The sequence below is a fragment of the Ammospiza caudacuta genome, chromosome 1 (genome assembly GCF_027887145.1).
Source record: "Ammospiza caudacuta isolate bAmmCau1 chromosome 1, bAmmCau1.pri, whole genome shotgun sequence".
In the NCBI taxonomy this organism is placed as follows: Eukaryota; Metazoa; Chordata; class Aves; order Passeriformes; family Passerellidae; genus Ammospiza; species Ammospiza caudacuta.
In genome coordinates this window covers 133,811,376-133,821,838 of record NC_080593.1, presented here as the reverse complement: position 1 = coordinate 133,821,838, position 10,463 = coordinate 133,811,376, and the positions used below count along the sequence as shown (strand labels likewise).

At 35.8% G+C, this 10,463-nt stretch overlaps 1 protein-coding gene across 2 annotated transcripts in view; it reads right to left on the bottom strand.

Moving 5' to 3' along the window:
- Window positions 1-632: 632 nt before the first annotated feature.
- The window catches only part of RAD54B (RAD54 homolog B), a 63,392-nt gene continuing 53,561 nt past the window's right edge, over window positions 633-10,463 (bottom strand). For both annotated transcript variants that reach the window (XM_058805181.1, XM_058805191.1), the window contains 6 exons: window positions 9,813-10,103; window positions 8,313-8,488; window positions 5,927-6,188; window positions 4,565-4,631; window positions 4,042-4,242; window positions 633-1,375 (listed from right to left, as the gene is read on the bottom strand). In XM_058805181.1, coding sequence (XP_058661164.1) covers window positions 1,149-1,375; window positions 4,042-4,242; window positions 4,565-4,631; window positions 5,927-6,188; window positions 8,313-8,488; window positions 9,813-10,103 — 1,224 coding nt within the window. In that variant the 3' untranslated portion in view covers window positions 633-1,148. The remainder of the gene's footprint in view (window positions 1,376-4,041; window positions 4,243-4,564; window positions 4,632-5,926; window positions 6,189-8,312; window positions 8,489-9,812; window positions 10,104-10,463) is intronic.

Genomic DNA, 10,463 nt, shown 5'->3' with positions numbered 1-10,463 from the left:
ACCTTCATTAGAGTGGAAGGAAACTCAAAAAACCCTCTGAAATAAATATGGATGGCAAGTAGAGGTCAGTGCACATGGCTTTCAAGTTCCAAAACTGCATCAAAATGCAAGGAGAATGTCTGATTGTGGGTTAGGATGGGCTGTGAATTCAATGCCAGTCTAGGGAAAGAGGCAGTACTAACAGTAACACAGAGAATAATTTTAAATGCTTCTGAAATTTGGTTGGGCACTTAGGCTCTGTTGCCTCATATACCATATATCATCATATCAAACACAATGCAGGATTATGACAATGGAGCTCTCTTCTTGCTCAGGGTCCTTCAAATTCTGTAAGTTTGCAGTATTTCTGAAAATTATCCATTCTTCTGCTCTTGTGGGCATTTCAAAGTACTTAAAAGCTACAAACTGATTTTGAATGTTTATGTCTTCAAAGAGGGGTAATACAGTCATTATAAAATAAAGTATAAAAATGCTCAGTACTTCAGTCTGACAAAACACATTCTTAAAAGGAGCTAACAAAATGAAGATAATCCTGTACTATGTATGTCTGAGAAATAGTTTATTTTCCTAAGTAAAAACAATAGGAGAATTTAAAAATATTTTGACACAGTATCAAGCCATGCCCTCAGAATTTTGGACATTAGTGACTATTGCTCTGAATTTCATTAAATTGTAAATTCAACAGAAAAAAAAAATCTACCTTGTTATGAAGCTGCATTTATAGAGACACAACATTGTTATAACAAAATCCAACCAGTCTCCTTATATACATGTATATAGCATTGCCTAATTTATAAAATTTGGCTGAAGAGTTGCCAGCTTTACAAGCAATAAATTATTATGATCAAATGAAAACTCTAAATCAAAGTAGACTTACAGTAGTAATGTGCATAAAAATCAATGTGCATATATGATATCAGAGGAACAAAATACTGGAAAGCAAAGTCGGTTTTAAAAATCTGTATTATAATTACAGCAGGTATGATTAACTTAGTAATAACTGTAACTTTGTATAAACACCAGGAATCACATTTACCCAGAAACCTCACGAGAAACACACAAAACAGAACTGGGCAAAAAACCAATAGGTAACTGCACATCAGTTGTTTACAAGGCCTATATGACAAGGAGGATGCAGAAAAAGACACTCAGGTTTTATTAGGTGGGGAAGTAGGATTGGTTACATTCTGGAAAATGAAAGAAACATTTTCTTTTATCCTTTCAAGGAAAGGATCAGCAAGAGTCTGATGTTGCCCAGAGAAATGCTTCCATTGCATCAGCTGTGACATGGAAAGTGGCTTCTTTGAATTAGGCTTCCCATGGTTTTGTTCAAGCTGGCAGCTTCTAGATACGGGAGGCTTTTCTGAGGAAGTATCTGAAAAAATGATGCAGTAGACTAATCAGAGAAAACTAAGGCAGAAAATTTCGGTCTGAATCAATAAGACAGCTGGTGATAACAAACAAGAGAAAATAGAACAGCACATATAATCATTCTGTACCAACAAAATCCAAACATATATCCACAGTAAGAGAGGGAAGGCTGCTTCTTGCTCAGTGATCAAGGTTATCAAAATTACCACATGCTAGCATAAAGACAAATCCTTTTACACATGGATGGGAAAGGAATATCTTATTTGCCAACTTCCCTTCCCCTGTCTTCCTAATTCTGTGACATTTGGCCTGCTCTCATTCTTTGGGTAAATCTGAATCTAGCTGTATGTTGCAGCAAAATTCATGATAGCTTCAATTTCTTCCCAGAGGAATCACTCCAGCCAGCTAAGAATAATTTTAGTAGCTGTTTCATTGACTCAGCACACTAGATCTGTACAGTCTGTACATCCAGATTATGCCAAGTTGTTCAATATACACAATAATGTATATCACAGTAAGGAAAAGAGATTAATTCACTTTTAAGAGAGGATCCTAAAGCCCCAAATAGTATCAGGTCATTGCAGTGCACGTCACACATTGATGGCTTTATGATTCACCTGATGCATGGGATAAATGAAGAAATAATTTTGTATGGAAAAAAATTGCATCAATACTGTTACTGGTTTAAAACTTGTCATCAAATCTTTTCATAGCAGTATTATGTGCTCGTTAGGAAACACCAGTGATATGAGCAGCATGACTCAGACTATTCCTGGTATTTTTAAGTTTCTGAGAGCCCATAAAGATTCATAAACACAAAACTTTCCTTTTGACTGACATATGATGTTTGAAGTAGACTTGAAATACATTTTTTTACTGGCCAGATGAAAATTTAGAATAGATGCATTTGCAGATTCTGCCTTCCTAACTCCTAAAGCACACTATGATCAGGTAAAACAACAGGCTTGTAGCTTTGTAGCTGATGTGAAGGGCAGCAGAATAGCAAGCAACCCATCTGCATGATCCATGCACAGGAAATATCCTTCTCTCAAGACCCCTATAGTTTCCTAAAGATGACCCTAGTGTGAATGGACCACAGGAGATGATGGCTGTGAGACCTGCATTATATTGTTTGGCTCCTCTTTAGTTCATCTTTTGAATCAAACTTGCTAGAAATGGAGGAGACAAATCATTGGAAATTCTTGACTTTTCTGTATAGCAGAATCTATCCCCAGTAACCTGGAATCTGGTTCTTGATGCAGTAATTTGAGTTTTTTGTTCTTAGGAAAGGCAAAGAGACCAGCTAGTGGTAGCTGCATTCTGGGGTGATCAAACAGAATGCCACGACTCAGAACAATTTGACTAGGGAGACAATGAGCCAGCTTGTCCTCTGCTCTTAAGGAAGTCAAACCTTCCCCTCACACTATCATTACCACCCCTTAAGACTAATAATGGCCTTCAGGATTTTCCTTGATTTATTGCCAAAAGGTTTTGTTCACTGGGAACAGGAACTACCCTTGAAAAAGTCACAGAACCCAAGAGGCCAATGTTGTGATTTAATTGATGAAACCAAAGTATGTTCAAAGCATAAGACAAGAATTCAAGATGTTAAGACAATTGCAAGCTGCTAAATAAAATTGCAAGCACCAGTGTTCATCAGAGTAGCAACACAAAATTTCTCTGGATTTCTGCAATCCAGGAGCCACACATGCCTCACTCCATGCCACTGGGAAAATGTGGCCAACATTTAACTCAGAAGGTGCCTTTCCCACACAGATCCTGTAATAGTACTTAAATGGAGGATGATAAATTTAGAAAATCACTTATGAAGAAACAGAAGGTCTAATTTTTCAATCATTAAAGAAAGATACAAAGATGATTAAATCAGCATATGGAGCAAAAATAAAGGAGAAAATCAAATTCTTATGTCTACAGAAGCCCTGTGCTGTCACTAGCCAAGTCTTCCTCATTTTGGTTAGAATGAGATGAGAAAGAAGTACAAGTCTAACCTATTACCTGGGAACATGCAAACCTTCAAGGAAAAAAGTGCTGGGTCTGCATTACTTCTTTTCCTGTCCCTATCTATTGAGAATACACACTCTTGTACCCATTTCTTGAGCTCTTTTTATTGAGGTTTCTGTGTGCATTTAGAAGACATCAGTATTGGTACCACACTATCACTCATGCAAATAGTGTACATGGATATTTCACACCCCAAAAGAGAAACACACCAAGGCAATAGACACTCTTTCCTTTAAGAGACTAGATGAGCTATAAAAACAAAAATGGTTAACATGCAAACATAACTTATGATCATTTATTTTTTTAAATCCTGTTTTCAACTTAAACCTATATACCTGTACAGAGCAAAGTATGAAAACAGCTTTGATATGCCAGAACAGGAGACAGGTCCCTACAGAAAGGATAGATGTGAATATTTGCTACTTGCATGACAAATGAACTGGTTGTTACTGCAAGAAATTAATCTTCTCCTCCTTTTATGAGGGACTCCTATGGATTAGATAAATCAGCCAGTGTGTGGAAGATTCCATAATGAACCTCATTATTTCAATCCTCTTTTACTGAGAATCAAAGTTTTCTCCAGAGACAGACTATATATAAAGAATGGATTCCACAGCAGTGGCCAGAGATAATGAAAAACAAACTCACTTTGATGGTCAACCTTTCCCATACAGTCACACTCAAGCAAGTCATGAGTAACACAGCTGGAATCTTCGTGTAAAGTAAAGAGATTTTTAAGCTCTTCAATAGAAAAATGGGTGTGCTCAGATGTCTTGGAAAGGTCTACAACTGCCCCAGAAAGGTCTTGTTTGCTGATCTGTCTTTGATAAATCTTTTCTTCTATTGAACCTGTATTGAAAAGAAAAACGGATAAATTGGGATAATTTTTGACCAGTATTTACAAAGAAGTCAAATCCATTTCTTGATAACAATATACACAGGAAATGCTAAATCACTATTTTCAGTTATTTCAGAAAAAGCAAAGCAAAGGCAAGTGAATCAGTGTGATCTCTGCATCTTAACTGAACTCAGAACAAATATACATTTTTAAAGAACTAATAATATATATTTTTAAAGAACAAATTATTTCCAAAACCATTTCCTCTCTTTATTTTATGGACAAAATGTCAACATCTGTCCCACTCTGGGTAAGTTGAGCACCATCTCTGACCTGTGGTTAGCAGCCTGTAGATGTGGACAGCATGTTTCTGACCATCTCTCCACACTCTAGCCATTGCCTGAGGAAAGCAAGAAGATGAAGAGCATTAACAGCCTGCTCTACAGGGATACTTCACTAAAGCTTGTAGCCTTCACTGACTGAATTACCAGTTCTGCCCACTTCTTCAAAGAGATGTTGCCTGGATAATGCATTCCCCAATAGTTGTCTGTGATTGTTTCTATAAGTTTTCTAGTATTAATTGTAAACAGTTTTGAAAATATATTTTACTTTCTGCCATTTATGCTTCTCTTCCTTTCTGTACACTAAAGTAGGAAAGTGGGTGTTTCAATTATTTCCTGAAAGAAATCCCCTCTTCATATTTGTTTTCCAAGCATTAACAACTATTTAATATTTCAGGAATACTGATCATTCTCCCCATCTTCAAAATTGTTTTTTTCCACAATATGCTTTTAAAAGTTACTTTTACATTTCTATTGAAATTCTAAAAATTATTGTTTGCACCTCTTTTATTTCTTAAACAAACAAAATGTGAAACTGAGTACTGCTATATGATCTTTTTTTAAAGATGGGTTACACCTACATCCTCAGTACAAACACACACAACAGGCTTGCAGTCTCTGGCAACCTGTAGCAATTTTGTCTGATTTACCAGACTTTTTCAAGCAACAAGACAAGTGACCACATGAGGGTACTAATTCACCCTGGGAAGAGGAGCAAGGGCTTATTTCAGGTATTAAGGACACAGCATTACTCTACAATAAAAAGTTTCTTATTGAGTTCATAAAAAGATTTCTTTAATTGTTATTTTTAAGGACTATTTTAACTGAAGACTCTTATGCCAACTAAATAATCCCTTGAGGCCAACAGTGCCTTTACAAGAATAGCACAGCATTGGCTTTCTTTTCTTTCTTTTGGCATCACTGCCATGTGATTTTCTCATTCTTGCAATTGTGATCAGAGTCTCTCCCTTTTTCTCAGGGATTGCAAATCAACAGCAACATTTGCCATGCAATCTAATCCCATTTTCCTTTTCTTTTTAGAAACACAGCAACTCTCCAGATAAAAAGACATCAAGAGACAAAGAGGATACGTGACTCACTCCTCTGAAGAAACTAGAATTTAATCTTTTTATTTTTTACTGCAAGAGGGCTTCTACTGATCCCAGTATATATAATATGACAGAGAAATATTTCTTCTTTTCTTCTCAGGAAGAGTTTTCCCTCATTGTTGTACTTGTCCAGACACAATGTGATAATTGGTAGCAGTAAGACATGTAAAGTCAGGCAATTCAAAATCAGTCAAGAATTCATTTGATGCCCATCCCAACCCACATGTACACAGTTGTTACCAGACCTGAATATCTGTAGCTGGATTCCAGTCAATATCATACAGGATCAAATGAGATGCTCCAACCAGGTTCAGTCCCACTCCACCAGCCTTTGAACTTAGCAAAAAGATGAAAGCTGGGCTGAATTTGCTATTGAAAGCATCCACAATATGTTGTCTCTGGGAGACAGGAGTATGGCCATCCAGTCTGGTATAGGAGTATCCATAATGTTTGCATACATCTTGTAATACATTTAATGTCTGAGTGTAATTGGATACCAACACAACTCTGTCAAACAGTAAAACAAAGTCATCAACACAGACCTTGATAAAATTAAAGTCCAACAACAAATCACTGAACACATAGAAGAAAATAAAATTAAGGTGAAAAATTCCACATCAACTCAGGGTTAGTTTTACTTTCTACAATATAAAACATTTCCAGTTAATTAAAAGCACATACCAGATCTGGATGCTTTATACTTACAGTCAAGCATTCAAGTGTTAAATAATTAATGTCTCCTTTTGCAACAGAATATGGCATAATACAGATTGCAACATTCAGAACCAATCACAAAGATAGATTTTTTTTTTAAATCTGTTTATACAAAATAACTGTTGTTAAGACAGCATTTGCAGAGGATGTTGTAGGAGCTAATAAAAAATGTATATATAAAACTCTACTTACTGAAAAAGCTACTATGAATTCCTACAGAAAACCTCAGAAAATTCTAACAAAAATCATAATGAAAGTCGAGTAGGACAGCACAGAGACTTTCCTACATTTTATGGCTGAAAAGAACAGGGATGACTAGTGAAAGGTCTGATCCCTTACAGTAATGGCCCAAGCTATGTTGGTCTATTTTCTCTGAAATTTTGTCTAATTAGGTTTCAAAGGTTTGAAAATCCAGCATTTCTATCCTCCCAAATATTGAGGATGATTCTACTAAGTAGACAAATATCTTTTGAATATAAGCCATAAGTGAAAGAACAGGGCATTTTCTGCCAGATCTCACTTGGAGGTCTTTAGTCATCTAAATTAAATGCAATATATTTCATTTTTTTAAAAGTAATGATATATTTTATTATTTTTTTAAATAATTTTGATTAAAAACAAGTTCTGAATAGACAAATAATTTCAGGGGAAAATTAAAATATTAACATATTAGAAGTGTTTTAGAATATTTTTATTATTACACTTTACAGCTGAACTACATCCATGATCTGTTTGTAAAAGCTTTGCAAGACTTATTTTTTCGTCAATCAACATTAACAGTCACATCTTTGTCTGCACTCAAAAATAGAAGATAAACTTCAGATTAGGACTAGAATTGAGTTTGTATATTGCAAAAACTATTCAGTACCAACGAAAACAGAGAAACCAAAGAAAAATAAACATGAGCTGCACTGTATTAATGCAACAAAACTTTAAGGCATAAAGTAATGCCTCAAATCAGCAGCCCCTAAAGTACTGCTAAAGAGTACCTGATGCAGGTTTTACTGACACTCCTGGTTTCACTGACCTACACAAACTAAGGCCAGTACTTTTAGATATTCAGCTGTCACTGGTTTCAAGGGATGCTAAGTACATAAACTCCAGCAACAGGCTCAACTTTCTGATTTGTGAAAAGAAAGTATCTTCAGATTCCATTCCATCAGTGTCAAGAGATCTGCTCTTACTTCCCACTACTGAATTACAGTGTGTCCTACTCAAACATCACTTGAAATAAAAGTTAAAAGTTAAATACTTTTGGAACAGTTGGGCTTTAAGGAATGAATCCATAAAAAATTATCCTGGGACACTATATCATGTGAGATTCCCACAAATCAGCAATTGCACAGAAATTAATCATGTGCATCCTATTACTCCATGATAGCCAGAAGTTTTCCTACAAGTCAGTGGCATTTACCACAGAGGAAATAAGTGGTTGCTGGGCAAGTTTATCTGTGGAGAATGTTTGCCCTGAACTTTAGAAAAGACAGCAAGCAGTGAGCAGTTAAGCGTGATTAAAGAGGAAATAACTTATAATCTAGCAATGAAAATATTTCAGTGCAATTTCATGGATTAACACATCTTCTCATGAAGATACAAAGAACTGGAAAGCCTCTGCAAGTACAGGGTGCAGCACAAGGGCTGTAGCAAACCATCTTACTTGCTTTACAGTGTAAAAAATAGAAGTATCACTATCTGGAAAAAATATGAAGACCATCTTTAAAAATTATGTCACCTATAAGTTCTGAATTCACAATTTAACAAGAAAGCCAGGACTGCAAGGTTTAAATTAATTTGGCACCCCTGCAAACAGCTGCAATACCTTTAATTTGAATGTTATACCCCCATGCATTTGAAAAGCAAATCAATATCCAGAAGGTCACTCCCATTACCTCCCTTGTACCTTTCTTTCACACTTGCCTTTCAGAAGAGTTGAGCTCATGGATTGCTGCCAACAGCTTCACCAGCACCTGCAATTTTCCTGAATCAGTTTCACAGAAAGTGTCTGAAGTATAATCTTGTGGGAAGACATCTATTACACCTTCATAGAGGCTGGACTCATCGTATTCCTCAGACATAGGATCACAGCTTTTTTCCTGTTGAAAAGAAAAGGATTAAAATTCCAGATCCCCTCTAACATAAATTTTTAAGATTGCTATATTTTTATCACAAAGACAAAAGGAGGCATAAAAAGCTGCCACAAAGCAATGTATTATGTGAGCATGACAACCTTCCAACACAAGATTGAAAGTAAAGTTTTAAAATACTTACAGCTTATATTAGTTTACATTCTCTAATCTAAGACATTGTTTGAAGCTAAGGAGAAAGTTGAGGTATTTGGAACTGAAAAATGTGTACAAGTTTTCTACTTAAACAACCATACAAATGTATTTCCACAGTAAAGATATATCTAAACCTTGGGAGTGAGGAGGAAATCAATACATAGCGTATTCTTTCTAAATCCCATAATTATTATGAAACTTCCCAATCATTCACTCTGTTTGGGAAAATACTGTAATTAATACTAGAAAAGAAGAAAAGCTGGCAAACAAAACCAATAAAATAGTAGAAACACAGGTAATATTTTGCTGTACTTAGAAAATCAATGTTTCACAGGGAGGAAAAAGACCACTCAAATGCCAAAACCACAATGGCAATAAATTATTTGCACATACAGTCCTCTCCATCCCTATATTTAATAAAGGCTTGTGTTTTTGCATATGAAAGGTTTCTAATGCTTATACTATGAAGTAAAGGTAATGAACTTTACTTGGCAGCATTGAAAGCTAGAGGGATACTGCACTGTGCATATTACATCTTTAAAGAAAGATTTACATTTCCACCCACCTTACTTGGACTTTAGCTAGTGGCCATTGAAGTTACTATTACCAAGTTCTAATTATCATACTATTTGTCTATGGGAATAAAAACATTTTTTTATGTACAACCCTAGGACAAGTGGTAATGGGGGCATCTAGTACCACTGACATCTTGAGCCTGCAGCTCCCAGGATCATTAAGCTTGAAAAAGTGAAAATATCATGTGGACAGGGAGCTTTCAGAGAAACCAGCAGACATACTAGTAATACTAGTAATCTAGACTAGTAATCCCTAGTTAACAGTGCTCTTTGTAAAATTCACATTTATATGTATTTTTACAGATATTCAGAGACAAGGTTAAGATGGAAAATACATTAAGAAACAGAAAACAGCATAAGGCAATAGGAAACTGGTGAGATACTCTTCCTGAGCACATTCAGATTTCCTAACACTTGTGCTTTTGAAAGCAGACTTCCTAGGGCAAGCTGTATGTGAGAGTATGAAAATGACCTTAAGCAACATGCACATTGATAACAGTTTTAGTGACACGTGTCTGCTGAAATGACTAATTGCAAACACACACCCCCGTGCAAATAGATACCTTTATAGCTTTAAACAGAAGACATGGATGATTGCAAAGTTTTTTCAGAGCTCCTATACATATCAGGTGGGGAGTGTTTTCCAGCCTGCCTTGCAGACAGGATGTAATGACACGAGAACTAAGCAGTTTTCGATACAATTCAAGCTGCAGCGCTGTGGGTCGGCAGAAGATTATGCTCTCCTTTTTGGGGGGCAGAAATTTGTTAATAACCTCCTGTGTTCTTCTTAGAATAAAGAGTCCAGTGAGGCGTGTGAGTTCTGCTGCTCTTTTTTCTCCTAATTCCTTTTCCTCCTAAAAGAATAAAGTACAAAATTAATTAGAATCTTGCATTTCATCAGAACAATCTTCTGTATGATTTTAATTAGGTATTTAAACAACCTTTTAAAAGTATGATACCATTTTCTGACATCCACTGTAATGACCAATTCTTCTCCAATTACTACCACTGCATTAATTCTACATCTGGTTTCTAAAGTCTTAAACAAAGGAAAATAATGTCCCAGATGACATCCAAGGCTTGAATTATATTCTAGAATTCTATTCTCAAGATGCAGTGAAAGCATGCAGACTTTGCAGTGGTGTGGAGAAGCTAAGAATGGATAAAGTATTGTCACATGGCAATGCACATGGCCTTTTGGGGAATGTTGTTGT